The sequence below is a fragment of the Colias philodice genome, chromosome 17, assembly GCF_061535455.1.
Source record: "Colias philodice isolate Cphi_HAF_F1 chromosome 17, ilColPhil1 Martin Lab GWU primary, whole genome shotgun sequence".
NCBI classification, from domain to species: domain Eukaryota; kingdom Metazoa; phylum Arthropoda; class Insecta; order Lepidoptera; family Pieridae; genus Colias; species Colias philodice.
This window is the reverse complement of record NC_143102.1, coordinates 9,053,313-9,071,606: the sequence shown is the minus strand read 5'-3', so window position 1 is coordinate 9,071,606 and position 18,294 is coordinate 9,053,313. Positions and strand designations below refer to the sequence as shown.

The 18,294-nt window shown below is 32.8% G+C and overlaps 1 protein-coding gene across 7 annotated transcripts in view; it reads right to left on the bottom strand.

Moving 5' to 3' along the window:
• Positions 1–18,294, bottom strand: part of f (espin protein forked) — a 98,807-nt gene that overhangs the window by 3,982 nt on the left and 76,531 nt on the right. For all 7 annotated transcript variants that reach the window (XM_089705530.1, XM_089705531.1, XM_089705529.1 and 4 more), the window contains 5 exons: positions 17,480–17,618; positions 16,402–16,491; positions 15,752–15,857; positions 14,493–14,694; positions 6,746–7,296 (listed from right to left, as the gene is read on the bottom strand). In XM_089705530.1, coding sequence (XP_089561656.1) covers positions 6,746–7,296; positions 14,493–14,694; positions 15,752–15,857; positions 16,402–16,491; positions 17,480–17,618 — 1,088 coding nt within the window. The remainder of the gene's footprint in view (positions 1–6,745; positions 7,297–14,492; positions 14,695–15,751; positions 15,858–16,401; positions 16,492–17,479; positions 17,619–18,294) is intronic.

The window sequence follows — 18,294 nt, the reverse complement described above, 5'->3', positions numbered from 1 at the left end:
TTGGAATTGTGTTGTCAATTTAAAATGTGATATTTCATAAATAAATAAATTACTATACTATATATTACATACTACTTATATAATATTGTGTAATATAACATCCTCGTATTTTAATAAATTCAGTTCAGTAGTCAAACTTATGAGCTAAGACTATGCAAATTATCAAGATAAATCATCAACTTTAGAACCGGCTAATCTCCACAATGACTAACCAACTATGCGTGAGATATATGAGGCTGCGAAAGAGCTCTCCCTATTCAATTACTCTTATAGTTTGACTGCCAGCTTAACATGCTTAATAGTTATCATAATATAATATATAAATCTCGTGTCACAATGTTTGTCCTCAATGGACTCCTAAACCACTTAACCGATTATATGTATAATAAAATTCGCACACCATGTGCAGTTCGATCCAACTTGAGAGATAGGATAGTTTAAACATGTAGGTACCACGGGCCGCGGGCGAAGCCGGGGCGGACGGCTAGTTAGGATATATAACCTTGACTGATAAAAACTGTAATAGTAACAATTATTTAAGTTGTTGTAGTCCTCTAACTATATTAAAGAATCGTATAAAATAAAGCGGATTGATTTAAATCTGCTTATTAATTGTATTTCCAATCATACCTAAAGGATTTCAATTAAATTGGATATAACATTATAGTCTAGACAAGTCTATAACGTCTAGACTGCGTGCGTAACCTCAGGGTTACACATGATTAATACATTTGCTTCGATTACCAGCGCAATTTAATAAATATGGAAATAATTGTAGAGAAATTTCGATTAAAATAATGACTTTTAATTTTGAAACCGCACACAGTTTGCAGGAAAATTTTCTCCTTCATTTCAATAAGTTAGAAACTAGCTAATCGGGGAAAATGTCTCATGTAAAGTAACTCGTAATTATTCAAATTATTTTATGTAAGCGATTTGTTATGGGCATTTTACAGCATGTTTACATTTTGTTTTCGTACCATAAGTTATATCACAATTAACTTTTCTTCAAGAGAATTTACCTAACCGTTGATTTTAATTTAAATAAATGATTTACAATATTATTATTCTAACAATTAAAATAGATCAAACCTTTAATGACTGGTAAATCTATTTAAGAATATTTAGGTATCTACCTACTTATCAAAATGAAATTATTTTATGAATTTCAATAAATTAAATAACAAGCTTGGCTAGCTTAGCGGATAACTTTTTTGTAACCACTAAATCATCTACCAATCCACCATTTTTCACACTTTTAACAAGCTATCCGTAACAAAAACCAATAAATAACAAGATATAAATTCCCGACATATTTATAGCGGGTACAGTTAGCAAAACAGTTTCATTGTTACATAACACGCGATCCGCGCTGACCGTGACCGCAACGGTAAACGGGGTTAGAAATGAATTTACTGGTTTCTAGTCCTTAATCTTGGTTACTACGCGAATTTAATTGAACATTCACTTTAAGCTTAGATTTCTAGCCTCGTGTGGTTATGGGATATTAATTTTTATGTAAGTACGTTAAATAAATTAAAATATTTTTTTGTAAGCCGTATTCACTAAATGCAGTAAAATTGTATCATATCATTAATTATCATGCTTGTTACACCATAAAAATTTATGCACAGTATTTTATGATTCAATTATTAAAAAATGATAGCAAGATCCTCTCATAACTTTGATTTTATTTGTACAACACTGACCACAGAACGGTTTAATTTAAGTAAACAAAGTTCTTCAAAATGTTTTATCCATACTTAAGACTGATTACTGATGTCATCTAACACATATGCCTATCTATTCTGGATGATTCTTCAAATATTTTATTGCTACCTGAACAACTTTCATCACTTCACAAACACTACAGTCTTAAAGTAAAATTTTAAAATAATTTGGAAAATCCAAAAGTGCACGCCTCATAATTTTTTTTTAATAAATATTTATTAATTATTATTTTTGTTTATTTAATAACAATTAAACCACATCAAATCAGACCCTGAAAAATGAAAGGGTTCTATTCCTGAGCATACTCAAGCGTAAGAGAAAAAAAAAGACTCGATTAGTTAAGTATTTCGGTCGCTATCGTGTTAACAAGAAAAAGGATCCGCACATACAGACACACGGACGTCCAAGACAGAACTTTTTTAAACTGTTTTTTAACTAGTTTAAATAACAAAAATGACATCAAAAATATCATGAACGTTAAAAATAGTGTTTTTTCTTAATATGTGTGTGTATGTATTATCTTACAAGTGCAATGTATGATACATAAAGACATTTTAAGTTTGAAAAATCAGATGTTTTGCGCGAAGTGACAGTAGTACCCACCTCAACGCTTCGCTTATGAGGCGTGCAATTATGAATGCCTTATAACCTCGATAATAATTTCCTTTCCGTAATTTCACTAAAATTATATAATTCGAAAGTATTGTGCGAAATTAACATGTATTGACACAAAATTTTGCATATCCGCGTATCGATACGTTTTATTTGGAAACGATTATGTGTGTATTGTACATAAATTATTACTATTAGGTAATATGCAAAGTATGAAAACAAAATTATAATATATATTCTTAAAATGCAAATAAACGACCCGCCACGGGTCGCCTCGTAATAAACATAGTCTGAAAGTTTGAATAGATATGAAATTTCTTGCTACTTTTTAGTAAAGTGACTACACTACACCTACATTTATCATGACAAGTCCTTAATATTATGGACAATGGATGTGTAATCTGAATTGCGTTCTTAGATATTATGCATCCATATCATCTCAATAGCTTATCGTAACTTATCGCAACATAAAGACGCATATATGTATTATTAGGTCAAAATATATATGTAAATGTAACATCATATGTGTGACAGTATACCTAATACAGCAGTGTACTAATCGCATATCACGTCTGTTCTAAATAAACAGTCAAATACTACTCAAATAATACCTATAGTTATTGAACACTACTAAATCCAATCAGTTTTTCCATAATTAGGTATATTTAGAAGGTACAATTTTAATATTATACCTTTAATATTATAAATTCAGTTTGCCTTTAATAGATAATGTCATTGTTTAGTTTAGATAAGTTTGATTTCTTTTAAGTTGTGTACCTTTAAAATTATGTCAACTACAATCTCCAAAAAACAATCCTTAAAACATGAGTATGTATCGACATTTTAAAAACTTTTCTATTAAGAGTACTAAACTATAAAGAGGATTACATTACACTTATCCAGATATCTTTCCCATCTGGTATATTACAAAGCCAAGCACAACAATGTTAGTTTCAGAATTGCAATCTCGGAATTTAGACGAAACTATCTAGAAGGATCCATTTTATTTTATTGGTCCTTCGAGACTCGGGAACTTAAGAAATGAAATGCTCCTTTCGAATGTGGGTAAACATAAAAATGAGGTCGTGTTTCTATATCTTTTAAATTATATTCAGGTAATGATTTTTTTATACCTATTTACGAGTAATCAAAATAACTTTGATTACTCGTTAGTTCCTTGTACCAATGAATTAAGACATTATTTTTAAATACAAATGATTTACAATACTCATAATTAAATTGACTCGTTTCTTTTTTCGTCACTATCGACGAAATACAAATCAAATTATAGCATAATTTTCAAATTCTCTGTGAACAAATAAAAAATCCTACATTCAAGTCATTCAAAATCACTCAATCTACAAAAACTGTCCACTAAGAAAACTTATTACCGTTCAAAATTGATTAAAAAGCCTGAATAAAAACTTGTAGTCATGTTTAGTCTGATTTCTGATCAGTGAAAGGAGTCTATAAAGTTTGTCATAACTGATTTCAAAATGCAGTACGTTGTGTTTCTTTAGAAAGATTTGTAGATATAGAATGTAATGCATTAGTTACGCTCACATAAAAAAAACTTAATTTCTTCTTAATTTTTATTATGGTTATTAACATAAATAAGATATAAATCAGGATTTTAAATAGGTATGTTTACGAAAACGTGTGAGTTAGGTATAAATCCCTACTAATATTATAAATGCGAAAGTAACTCTGTCTATCTGTTTGTCTGTTACGCTTTCCCGCTTAAACCTCTCAACCGATTTTGATGAAATTTGGCACAGACAATCTTTAGACCCTGAGAAAGAACATAGGCTACCTTTTATTGCGAAATATGTACCACGGGCGAAGCCGGGGCGGACCGCTAGTCAAGATATAATTGCAGTAAACGTTAGATAGACCTAATCTATTTTAACATTTAATATAGAATCATATCGATCATAATGTACGTTACAATATTATGTCAATAATTAAAAGGCGATTTTATCAAGCATTCGTGATTAATTATCGTGTTGATACTCGCAGGCAATGATGCAGAAATAGTTGGTAATTAGAAGAATTTTGCGATATTACTTGTATGTCATCCATCATCTTTGCCAATTGGCTCGTTTATGAAAAAAAAATATTCATTCTCTCATACCATTTTAAATAAAAAGACTACATATCTACATCAAAATAAATATTGCATTTAACCGTGATAGAATGCAAAGACTACTGCACCGATTAATTTTAGAGTTGATGACATCATTTATAATATGTAAAATAGCTTAGGATTATCGCCCAGTTTGGAAGATGACAGTTTGCAACTTTGCACGGACATGCAAAACATCTTCGTAAACACAGACAACTCATTGAAATTATCCGCTAGTGACAATTATTATGTACAATACAAAAGCAAGCGGCTATCTCGTACAACACAGAAAACACTAAAGAGAGAAAACGACTGCAATGACATATGTTTTCTCGAACATTACTGCAGTAAAACGTTTTCAGATTCATATAAAACAATTTCTAACAAGCCAGCTATCAATAATAAGGTTAATGACAAAATACTTTCACAACACAATGCATACAGCCTTGGAAATACAATTTTACAACGATTACAAAAATAATTTCACAGTTCAATAGGCTATGTTACATAGATTCGAGGAATGTGTGTTAAAATATGGAATGGGTTTCGATTGGTTCTGATAAACTTTTTAAAAATTGTTTGATGTTGGAAATTATACTGAAAATTACTAATAAGTATCTCATTTGTTATAAGTAATTTCTGCCTTATTGGAAAAGTAGGTAATCTTTATAGCTAGCTTTAAGAAAGATCTTTCAAAACTGAAAATCATTTGATTATTAATATACCTAAATTATGTTTTTATCAAGGAAAAATGTCAAGAAACGATGAATGAAAAAGTAACTTTTGGAAATATAATACTTAAAGAGGCTTAAATGAACCTTAACGAGTGACAACTAATAACTTTGTCCGCCTACAAATCCCCTGATCTTTTAATACGACCAAAACTTTTAATCTTGTTTGAGAAAGCGTGATTTCAATAACATTTTCAACGCATGTTCTAACACTTCCGACAGATATAAAATGTAACAATTCATGCTCCAAACATATAAATCGTAAAAACGCATACATGCTACAGGAAAACAAAAGCGAAATAAACGTCTATATATCTTTAGCGAGAGAGATCGTGTGCTATCAACGAAAATTTTCCATCGCCGCGTTAGTTATTTGGTCAAAAAGGCTAGTCATCTTCACGGCTATTACTCCGCAAGACGGGGTGAACTAGATCAGTGTGTCGGATGCGGATGCAACGCCATTTTATGTACGTATGACGTATGTGCGATTCGCGCGTTTTTCAAGAGAACTTTCATAACCGCCAATTTGAGTTTTAATTAATTGATTAATAAAGCCGTTTATCGTATAATGAGTTAAAGTTGCAAACGCGAAATTTCTAACTGTTTCTTGATTAGATTGTACGGTAAAAGATATTGCAGTAATGAATTTAGTATATACTGTGTTGCTATATGCTTAATTATAATTAAACATCGTATCTTTGGCACAATAATTTAGAAACTGTTTTTATGCTATATATATGAGAATGTGTTTATACTATGATCCTAATTTCCTAAACATGGCAGAATTGAAAAACTTCGTTGACGAAATGGAAATCGCCCTAGAACCGAATTCACATATAGATTTAAGTCGATTACTCCAAGTCACTGTGAAAGCAGATTGTTTATAGAAATCAACTAAACAAAACCTCAGTTGTGAATTGTGATCAAACATATGACTGACAAGCGTTCATCAAATAGATGAATTGATGTTTGTTTCATCTCAAGGTATTAGAAAAACAACTTTATACGAATACCACTTAAATCCATTATTTAATAACTAAAGTGATGATTAATCGCATTACTCATACATAAAAGAAACATTAGTCTTAACAAGTTAATTAGTAAGTGGATTAATATCGTTATTGTCTTATGCTTTAGATACAATTTACTAAATAACTGCATCTTTACAGTTTAACTACTGAACTGATTTTATTTCTTATTTGTGCAATACACGCCTTTCACCAATCATTCTTGTGTATGTTTATCATAGTCAGCTATAATTACGTCTGCGGATTCGAAATCTAAGACATATATTTTAAAATAGTTTATTCGCAATCATCTTTGCCATTGCCAATTAAATTCATTTAAACTTAGAACACTAATATAATATGTTAGATGAATTTATCAATATATATAGGTAATACACGAACTATTTAATCGCGGAGCTATACAAGAACTACGCTATCACACTAGCTGTAATTAGTTTTAGATCACTGCTCATAAATTGCCTCATACTGCAATTAATATGGCTTAATCTCGTAAATATGTATACAGAAAATGCACTCACCTGATCGACAAAGTTATCAGCCGTGAACCGCTTCGTGAATTCCGTGAACGTCTCCTTGTCCTGCAGGCTCTCGCGCCTCGCGCGTTCCACCTTCAGCTTCTTGATGCCCGTGATGTCCTTCGACATCTTGAGTTCCTCTATCAGGTCTGTCTTGGCATTTTTGTATATCTCAGCCGCGGTTGGCAGGCACTGCAGGCTGACGGAGCGCGTGGGCGGCGCTGAGAGGGTCTTGGTGACCGTAGTTTTAAGGCGCACGGCCGTCAGTTCAGCGCTGCTGATGGCCGCCAAGGGCTGGTGCGCCAGGGGCGGCGCGGGCGGCGGCGGGGGCACGGGCTCGGGCGCGGGCGGGGGCGCCGGCGGCCGGGCCTCCGCCGCGCTGTCGTCCCGCTTGCAGGGCGCCGTGATTGTCTTCAGATACTCCGAGGGTTTGATGAGCCGGTCCGGCGCGTTGTGCGGGAACGCGGGTGGCACGAACGGCAGCGCCGGTTGCTTGTTCACGAGGTTCGGCCCGCGCGGTCGCTCGTCGTCTGCGGACGAGTCGCGCCTCCCCCCTGAAACGGTCCACTTTTAGTGGGGAGAGAAAGTATGCGGCGTGAGCGCCTGTCTTCGCCGTTCGGATATTTCCTGAAGGATCTTATACAATTGAAAATCGAAAAACCTTGCGTGTGCAATTTGGTGCACATGGATAAATAAACATTAGAAAATGCATAAGAAGTATGCGTAAGAATGCATCATTGGACGCAGATGTGCGATCGATTTGCATACTGCATCGACACGGTTACGCGGTGTGGGGAATGGAAATTGTGCATAATCAATCGGTTCGACCGTTTCATTTAATCTGAATGTAGCTGATGTATTACTAATATGACTTGTTGCATACATTTGCATTTCATTACAAATAATTTTCATACAATAACAGTCTGTAAATTAAAATACCTTAAGAGAAAAAACCTCATATAGGTAAGTGTAATATAAACAAGTACTGCATATGCGTTTCATTATTTTATATTATGACGTACCTACTTTTTGTTGTATTCTATATAATTAATAATAATATCTAATACTGCATTTACAGAAATCCTAAAAATTGTGAATCAAATATCTACTTCCTAGTGTAAAGTGTACTTCGCTCACTACCCATTCTAAAGAAGTTAAATTTTTCTTACCTGTACTTTTAAGAAAATATCAAAATTTTAGATGTCAATAAAAGTCGAACGTGAAACAAATTCAACTCCTCAATAAGATTTTCTTCTTATTTCGATAAGATTTCATATCGATTGCATATGCGATACCTAAGCGATGATTTCTATAGCTAACACACAATAAATTTAAAACTCTATCATTTGTTATGCTATAAATTATAGATATCTAAAGTATGAATTATATTATTATTTATAAGTAAGTAGATGTTTCATCAAAAATGCAAACATTTTTATACATTATTATAATTTTGCAACATCTGCATCACTACCTACATAGTATAAAACAAAGTCGCTTTCTGTGTCCCTATGTCCCTTTGTATCCTTAAATCTTTAAAACTACGCAACGGATTTTGATGCGGTTTTTTTTTAACCCTTAAAGCTTTTCTGTCACTTTTTTAGTACATGTACTTATTGCCGTGTAAATCTTGAACGTTCTAAAAAATCTAGAAAATTGACTACGTTGGAGAAAGTACGATAACAATCCTTTATTTTTCTCCTACATGCCATTATAGAGAACATTTGATTCGTGTGCTAGGTGACTGTTGAATTTAGGGATTCCCGGAAATAGTGATTGTTTGTGTTTCTGGTCAATAATAGTTTAATGAAATAGTTTCCGTGTTTGATTTCTATTGATATAACTTTCAGGTGAGATAAACTATTGTTTTTACTCTAAAGATTATGAAATATTCAAATAATTCTATGACAAAATATTCGAAATATAGCTGGTCCGTTTTTTGGGACAGTGCCGTAGATACAGGTAACTAAGAACCATTTGGCATGTCCCAAGAAACGGACGTTGCCATGATTCGTACTTAAATAGAATATCACTTTTATGGGATTTTCTTGCTTTAGAGTATTTAATTATATGTAGAATTATTTTTAATTGAGTTCAAAATGATGAATATAATCTAAAGATCAGTTAAATCTGTTGGGTCTACAATAGAACCGGGAGTTCCTCGACCTCCACATGCATTTCGTCTAAATGTCCTAATCATCGGCCAAATATCACTTCTCATTTAGAAAAACCATTATTATTTGTATTAAATGAAACCAAAGGTTACTTGACACGAAATAATGAATGTTATTTAACATTCCACACAACTAAATAGTGTGATTGAGCTCGAGAGGGCTCAATTATCATTTGTTAGGTATTTACTTAAAATTGAAGAATTTTTTGTTATAATAGATAGTGAAAATACTGTGATACAATAAAACAATAAAATGCTACTTGAAATTGTTTTCAATTGTGTTATATTAAGTGAATATTTTTTTTTTCATTCTTATTTTATAAGCTGTATGACAGCAATGTCCGTTTTTTGAGACATCAATGAAGACGGGGTTCTTGGCAAAGGCCGTTTTAACGGACATCCTGAAAAACCTACTTACAGAAAATTTGTTTTATTTTTTTCTCTACTATAGTATTTTTTAATCAATAACTATCACTAAAACCAATTCAGGTCATATCTGGGTACATTATTTCAGGGCTTGCCGTGTTAAGGGTTAATAGATACCTAGAGTGATTCAAGAGGAAGGTTTTAGTATATAATTTATTAGGTTTTAGACAAAGCGGGCGAAGCCGCGGGCGATAAGCTAGTTATTTATAAAAAGTAGAAAGATATTCCATACTAAAATGTCGTAAGTGTCCCTGCTAAGTTTTAGAATATGTATATGTACACTCACCGGCACGGGATCTTGGCCACTTACAAATTTGCCGATAAAAAAAGTTTGAAGTGTTTTTCACGATTTTTTTGTATGCAGATATGTTAACATATTATTTGTTTAATTTTATGGTAAGAAATCATTAAGTTTGAGAATAATCTTTTACCACTTTTTTAGAGTTACTCGAAATTTGTGATTTGTGCGGTTAAGCCGAAGTTACGAATTGTTCGTTTAAAACTTTTTTCGATATCGTTTATGACGTTTTAAGATATTGTTATTGTTGTACTGTAGTCAATGATCATAACAAACAATAAAAAATGCCGTTAACATCTGAACAACCTGCTCAGGCCATCACAATGTTAGACCAATGACTGCTGCAATGTAAAGTACCTAATGTACAGTACGTACCACGTTCAGCGATGCACTATGCATGGAGAAGATACCAGGAGACTGGCAGCTACACGTGCAGACCAGGAAATGAAGGCGTGAGGTGCACATCAGCTCGAGAAGACCCGTTTATTGTTCAAGAGATACTCAGAAATGGCTTTCTGACAGTTTTTGAGATACACCACCGGCTCTAAAACACCAGGATAATAAATGTGAGTGAGCAATCGGTGAGAAGACTAATGAAGGAAGTTAATTTGAAGGTTTGCAGACCAGCACACCGTCCAGAACTCCTCAGACATCACAGAGAAGCACGTCTTCGTTTTGCACGAGAACATGAAAACTGGACCCACAGCCAGTGCGCTCGTGAGGTGTTTACAGATGACTGCTAAGGCACTTTACGAGCTTCTGATAGCCAAAAGTCAGTATAGACGAGACGAGAAGAGAGTTTTTCATCCATCACCACACTCAAACTGCGATTTTTCATGGAGGGTCAATAATGGTATGGGGAGGTATAAGTTCCGATGCTCGCACGGAGTTAGTTATCGTAGATAATGCCTTAAATTTGATCAGGTACATTGAGGAAATTCTCCAGGAACATGTTCAGCCCTATTACAGGTTTATCAGTGAAGAAAATTTGCTACTAATACACTATAACGCACGTCCGCGTGTCGTACGATGCGTATAAGAGTACCTTCAAGAGGTTATTATTGAAAAATTGGAGTGGCCAGCTCGTAGCCCGGATCTTAATCCAATAGAACACATCTGGGACATGCTTAAAAGAAACATTAAGTGCGATTCCAACCCAGCACCAATGTTAGATAAGCTTAGAAATACAGCTGGGGCCGTTTGGTATACTATAGCTCAAGTGGACATCAAAAATGTCTTCTAGAGTATGCCAGACTGGATGCAAATAGTGTTTAAGGAAAGAGAAGGAATCACCCTATCTTAAAAGGTTCAATTTTTTTTATGGAAACGTTCTTTCTAATTTTTGTGCATTTTTTAAGAAATCATTTAAATTTCACAGGAAAAGCGTAAATTCTTGTTTAATTCATATCTACGCAGTAGTACTTCTTATAAACTTCCAATTATTACTAAAAGTTAGTAAAAACATTAAAGTAACTAGTTTTGATTAAATTTTTATTGAATTTTGTAGTAGAAAAGAAATAGTGCTATTTTACCCTAAAATTTGCAGTGGCCAAGATTCCGTGCCGGTGAGTGTATTTAAAATACTTATCCCGGCATCGAACGGAACGGAAAAATACTTGATAAACATAAATATTTTATTCGATTATTATACCTAATGTAAAAAATATTACTTGAGTACTTATTAATTAAAGATTAACTTTTATGTTATTACATAGGTATATCTAATAACTATGTATTTATCTACATTTACATAAAACTGTATCACATTAAATCTAAGAACATAATTGAAATTGACACTTAAAAAACCGCACTTTTTTAAAGTTAACCAAAATGAAAGTAAACAGCAATTTAAATGATACAATTTTTACATATTATTGTTTTGTATGGCAAACAGAACGGCACTAACAACCCATTAAATGTAGAAAGCGAATTTAATTGCCCTGTACTTTATAAATATGTAGCTAAATTATATTGAGCCAACATAAGCTTTCCTCTTTAACTCTGGGTTCCGCAGCTTTTTGGCAAATTCTTGTTTCGTTGATCGGTTTTGTTTCAAGCAGAAAAATGATTTTGCGTTAAAACTACGAAAGTAATATACTTACTTAGGTACGTTTTTTCCATTTGACAACTTAAAGTATCGACTAATAGAGAACTTATTTAATAACATACCAACGCATAGATGAAAAAATAGTAGGACTTTTACCTTAAATTTTGTAGAAAAAATAATTTTATAAAGTGAGGAGATATTTTTAGGAATTATAATTACATTTGAGTTAATAAGCTTGCGGGAAAATTACTTTAATTTTATGAAAGTGTCAGTTCGGTCACATTTTATGTTGAGCTACGGAACTCCAAAACAAGAACACGCAAAATTAATGAAATATGATTCGATGGCTTAAATACTTGCTGTTGCTAGGTAAAAAAACAGTATTTACAGACGTTTGCAGCAACATAAGAATTATCTTAAACATTAGTTTCTCCTAATGAGATGGTGTGTTATAGGAATGATAAAATACCTAAAACCTGTTACTTAAATATAAGTATAATGCCTTCATTTCTATGAGAAACTTGCAAGTAACTATTTATTACCAAGCAATCAGAAATGCATGTAAAATATTTATAATATTAATAACAAAAAATGTACAACCTTCTACTTTACAATAATAATTTCCATATGATACTAAATAAAAATCACATTTGAAATTAAAATATCTCACCATGTCAATTTGAATAAAAATTAAGCATTAGAAAATTACATAATTGTTTATTTTTCTTAATGAAAATAAATCGCTATCATAGTAACACAAAGTTTTCTTTTTTATTTCATGTACATTCAATTTATATTTTTATATTTTGAAATGCCGAGAATAGACATTCAAAATCCTATTTGATAAAGCTCCTCTAATTAAACCTTCATGAAATATACGTATAAGCTTAAGGGCTATAATAAAAAAATACATTTAAATTGGCTATAAATAAAAAGTTCGTAAATAAATAAACAAAATATAAACTCACCATGATAATCGTTTGACTCAATGTAAACCACTGTGACATGCGTCATTACGACGAATAAACTAATCAAATACAAAAACAAATATATATTTGACTACCCTCAATTATTTTTAATTCAATTTGTGCTTGTTTTATAAGCTGAGGCATATAAACACTGTTATTGAAAAGATACTGGTGTTGTAAAAAATTATTCTATTCTTCGTTCATTCAATTTTCTTTGATATTGACTTAAACACTAGTAGGTACACTATTCGGATAAATTGAGTTACGAGCTAATTGAATTAATTGATTAAGCTATTTTCTATATATTTCAAAATTACAATAAATTAATTAATATCAAAGGCATAAAATGATGTACAAATGATTACACAAGGTCTATAATAATAATTTTAACTAATACCTACTATTTTATTTGAGTCATTATATAATTAAATTTCTTTTAAAATCCCTACTTAATATTATAAATGCGAAAGTAACTGTCTGTCTGTCTGTCTGTTACGCTTTCCCGCTTAAACCTCTCAACCGATTTTGATGAAATTTGGCATAGACAATCTTTAGACTCTGAGAAAGAACATAGGCTACCTTTTATCAAAACACCACGCGGCCGAAGCCGAGGGCGGAAGCTAGTTTCTTTATAAAAATCAAATACCAAACGTAAGTTTCTTTTCGTGCCATTTCTTAAAAGTGATTCCGTAATGAGTTAATTAATTTAATAATGAGTGATTACTTATTTGATAAAACTGTTTTTATCGTGGATTTAAAAATAGTGAAGAAGCTTATAAATCGGTAATATTTTTCGGTCCACTTACCTTTCATGCCTCAATTCCGATGAAATCTGAAATTTATTTCTATACTATTTTAAGTCTATGATTTAAACTATTATCTTCAAAGATTTTCAAATTATTTTTATAAGCCACCTGTATAGGCTAAATTACCTTATCTTTGCGTCCATGAGTTAAATTGTCGAACTGATATTAAATACCTCAAACTAGTAAATAACCGAAAAATGCGCTCAACTTAAAAACAATGTGTGCGTGTACTAGTGTACACACGTAAGAAGTGAAACTTCTTTATGACCTTATTTTTCAAAAAATAATTTACTATATGCAACTTTACAGAAATATGTCGAATCACGCGTGGTAGTGATAAGAAAAAGATGGCGCGTAACGGAAAAATGTCACGCGTAACGAAAAAATGTTACACTAAATTTTTTTCCAACCCCGATAAAGAAGTTTCACTTCAAAAAATGTATTTATGTATGATCGTTATTTAGTTAACTGTCTTCCGTCAATTTGATAATCTATGAAAATAAACATAATTTTTAGGAAAGAGAGATAAAAGTGTGAAGATTCGTTCCTAAATAAATAATTTTGTATGTTTGTAATTTGAATAGTGTGAAATGTTTCCTTTTCGTGTAGGATAAGCTTAAGCTTTGAAACGACCGAACCGATTTAATTAAGACTTTCAATAGATTATAGATGAGTTTGCAGATAACATCTACCTACTCAATATTGCGGATCCTATTGTGAAATTTTAAAATCTTTATAACATGAAAAACTTCAGTAAACATGCATTAATTGTAATTCACAAACACTAAAAGAATCAAAATGAAGAAAATCTTGATTTGAGATGCAACCAAATATTACTTATAGGTTACTTTACTACCTGAATTTACTACAAACCACATATTTCGTTTCGGCACAAGTCTTCTTTTTAACTTACTACTCCATTTTTTGTAAACGATATAAACTATTGAAGTGAAACTTCTTTAGGCGCGTTGAGAGTAAAATTTCAAGAAAATCCCTAGAAAATTTAGCTGCAACCAATGATAATTAACTTACCAAGCCTACTCCTCAGTTCCGAGGGTTTCAGCGCGGGTTCCTCCAGCACAGCCGGTGGGGGTGGTGGAGGGGGTGGGGGTGGTGCTTCGTCCCCAGAACTGCCACCAGAGGACACCCCTGATGATGCAGAGGCTTGCACCACTGTGGTATCGTCGGATACTGAGGCCCGACGGCTCCCAGCCGCTGATGATATGCGACTGGCCTGAATAAGAATATAGTTTTATAATTCCTGGGTAATGGGCAGTTAAAAGTTTACGTAAGTAGGTATGTTATAGTCAAACCCCGAAGCTCGGCACTCTTAGGTTCGACTGGTCAAACCTCAGGTCTGGCATACAGGCATAATGACTTTGTTTAAGCCCAAATAAATGTAATATTTCGGCCTTTTATTAAACAATTTTCGTTAGTCTTTGTCTAGCTGAGGCGTCTTATGCGCGTGCGATGCCTATGCTGCGTTCGCCTACGTCATAACTGGTACATATAATTATTTTTTAACAAAAAACTTAACCGAATTCATATGGTCAGAACTGGAGTCTGGACAGAATTTAAATGGGACGACCGGTCACTAAATCCACTCTATTAAGTCATTTAAATGGGACCAACCGGTGGCTAAATTCACTCTATTAAGTCACTAAATTTCAAATAAAAAAAAAAAACATCTAAATTCTAAATCGGATCAGTAAAAAAATATATGCAAATAACAGAAATCGTAAACTTTCTTTCACATGTTCACAAAAATTTGGATCGTAGATCCACGTAGCAACGGATATAAAGAGCATTTTGATTTGATGTTGCAAAGAAAATATAGAAAAATTAATGACCATAGCCAATTATTTTATACAGAATATATTTGTTTATTGGGCTGTGGGCATTGTTGTTATAGCTGTAGAAAAATAAATACTTAATATTATTCATAGGCACTAAAAGAAACTCGTTCAAGAGATTATTAAATTCAGCTGATAACTACAACCGAGAAAATAAGCAATCTACCAAATGTACGGACTACCTACTTTTATGCTAAAAACCTTTTCCTGTTTAGACAATTTAAAAGATTAATCTGTCAACTAACATGAATTGTAGATTTAAAGCTTCAACTACGATCCCCGTTACATCTATAAACTACGTTTAGGAATGAGTTATTTCATCACCAATTCCAATATCATCAAAATGTTTAAAATTTTTAGAACACAATAGTTTGTTTTCATCATTATTACATTCCAAATCTAAAAATAAATAGATATTATTTATCAGTAAAAACTTACAAAGTTCTGTGCTTTATGCGTGAGTGCAGCGAGTTTGGTCGCGATGGTAGATTTAGTTTGCGTCTCCGATGGCGGCGGTGATACCTCTTCGTAGTTTTTGCTCGATCTAAATAAAGAATAATCATTTAATAGAACAATAAACAAGAAATATGAATTGAAGATAATGACGATGAGATCCAAATTGAAAAAAAAGGTTCAAAAATATTTTTGAAATTCTAATTTTTCAGCGGTAAATAAAATAAAACAGGTAATATAAAATATTTTTTTGTCTATGTTCTTGTACACGTATGAGTTCAACGATCAAAAGGTCCTGAATTCGATTGTAGAATCCATACTAATATTATAAAGCTGAAGAGTTTGTTTGTTTGAACGCGCTAATCTCAGGATGGTCTGATTTGAAAAATTCTTTCGGTGTTAGAAAGCCCATTTATCGAAAAAGGCGTATCATCACGCTAAGACCAACAGAAGCGGAGCAATGCGGGTGAAACCGCGGGGAACAGCTAGTAAAATATAAATCTCGTACCGTAATAAAAGGTTGAAATGACTACATAATTTATACATTCTATTATATTATATATATGCTCATACTAAAGCATTTTTTATATTTCTCTATCAAAAATGTTTTTATGCGTTTTGTAAATAACACTTACGTGTCATTCATGTTATCTTTAGTATCGTAATCAACAACGAGTGCTGCGCTTCCCGGCCGACTGTGGCTGCCGGAATCTCGGGAACTGCTCCTATTGGTAGAATATTAATATTTACTTAAAAGTAAAACAATTATTTTAACGAAGAAAATGATATAAGAGAGATATTATTATTTCCAAACGTTACTAGACAATAAATGCAACCCGCCTTACTTATTTAACACTAGCGGTCCGCCCCGGCTTCGCCCGTGGTACATATTTCGCAATAAAAGGTAGCCTATGTTCTTTCTCAGAGTCTAAAGATTATTTGTGCCAAATTACATCAAAATCGATCCAGTAGTTTATGCGTGAAAACCTACTTATGTACATACATACAAACCTTTCCCCTTTATAATATTAGTGGTATAGACAACTATATTACCGTAGCATAGCTTCTACGTAAAACAGACAGACAGCATTTCTATAGAAGAATGTTTAGACGAACCGAATCCGGTCTGGTTATTTACTTTTAAAATTCCGACAAAGAAATTTTATTTATAAATTCTATGAAAACCAATATGAGCTCAATCGTGCTCAAAGTGATTTTCATAAAACCCTTTCGACAGCGCAGCTTCCAAAGTGCTTCATTTTTTGAAGCTGCCCTGATTTCACTATCAGCGTAAAAAAATTACTACCCAAAACTCCACATGTTATTATTGGATGGTCTTTTAGTTAAGCAGTGTTCGAAGGCTCAGAATGTCGTTTTGTATAGGATTATACTCACAGATCACAGAAACTAAAGGGAGATATGGTTAGGGGGCGGGGCCGGTGTCGCAGCAATATGCCCAAAAAAAGAACTAACTGTAGTGGTGCTGTATACGTACGTCACTTACAATCTAGTGTGCGAACGAATAGTCGCTCTCATATTTTTGTGTGATAACACGCACACAACGCGAAGTATTGTTTTGATTTTGTTTACTGCAGTTGTGTGCGTAAATTTTTTATGAGACACGGTTTCGTACTCAGCGCAAGCGATTGGCATCTCTCTAGATCTCTATGATTATACTACATCACTACTATATAAGAATAACTCTAAACCTACCTCCTCCTCTGATGCTCCTCTCTCGCAAGATAGATATCCTCATAGTGGTGATCTCGCCGTGTGGCCTCCGCCCCGCTGTCGCTGTCCGACTGCTCTTGGGTGGACGTCACTTCTTTTATACCGTGGATTTCCGCTTTTACTGTAGAAGAATAACATTTATACATATAACATTTGTTTTTTAATGAAGAAAACATGGAAATAATAATTTGGTAAACACAGATGATGTTGTCGCGTTGGCTCGTTGTTGAGTTTTGTATCTATGTGTATTTTCAAGCAAAATTATATCACATAAATATTCATCAGTTGAAAATGTACCGTCTATGTTGTTAGTTATCATATTGGGTAAAGTAAACGATTTTAAATACAAATTGCACGCCTCATAAGCGAAGCGTTGAGGTGGGTACTACTGTCACTTCGCGCAAAACATCTAATTTTTCAAACTTAAAATGTCTTTATGTATCATACATTGCACTTGTAAGATAATACATACACACACATATTAAGAAAAAACACTATTTTTAACGTTCATGATATTTTTGATGTAATTTTTGTTATTTAAACTAGTTAAAAAACAGTTTAAAAAAGTTCTGTCTTGGACGTCCGTGTGTCTGTATGTGCGGATCCTTTTTCTTGTTAACACGATAGCGACCGAAATACTTTACTAATCGAGTCTTTTTTTTTCTCTTACGCTTGAGTATGCTCAGGAATAGAACCATTTCATTTTTCAGGGTCTGATTCGATGTGGTTTAATTGTTATTAAATAAACAAAAATAATAATTAATAAATATTTATTAAAAAAAAATTATGAGGCGTGC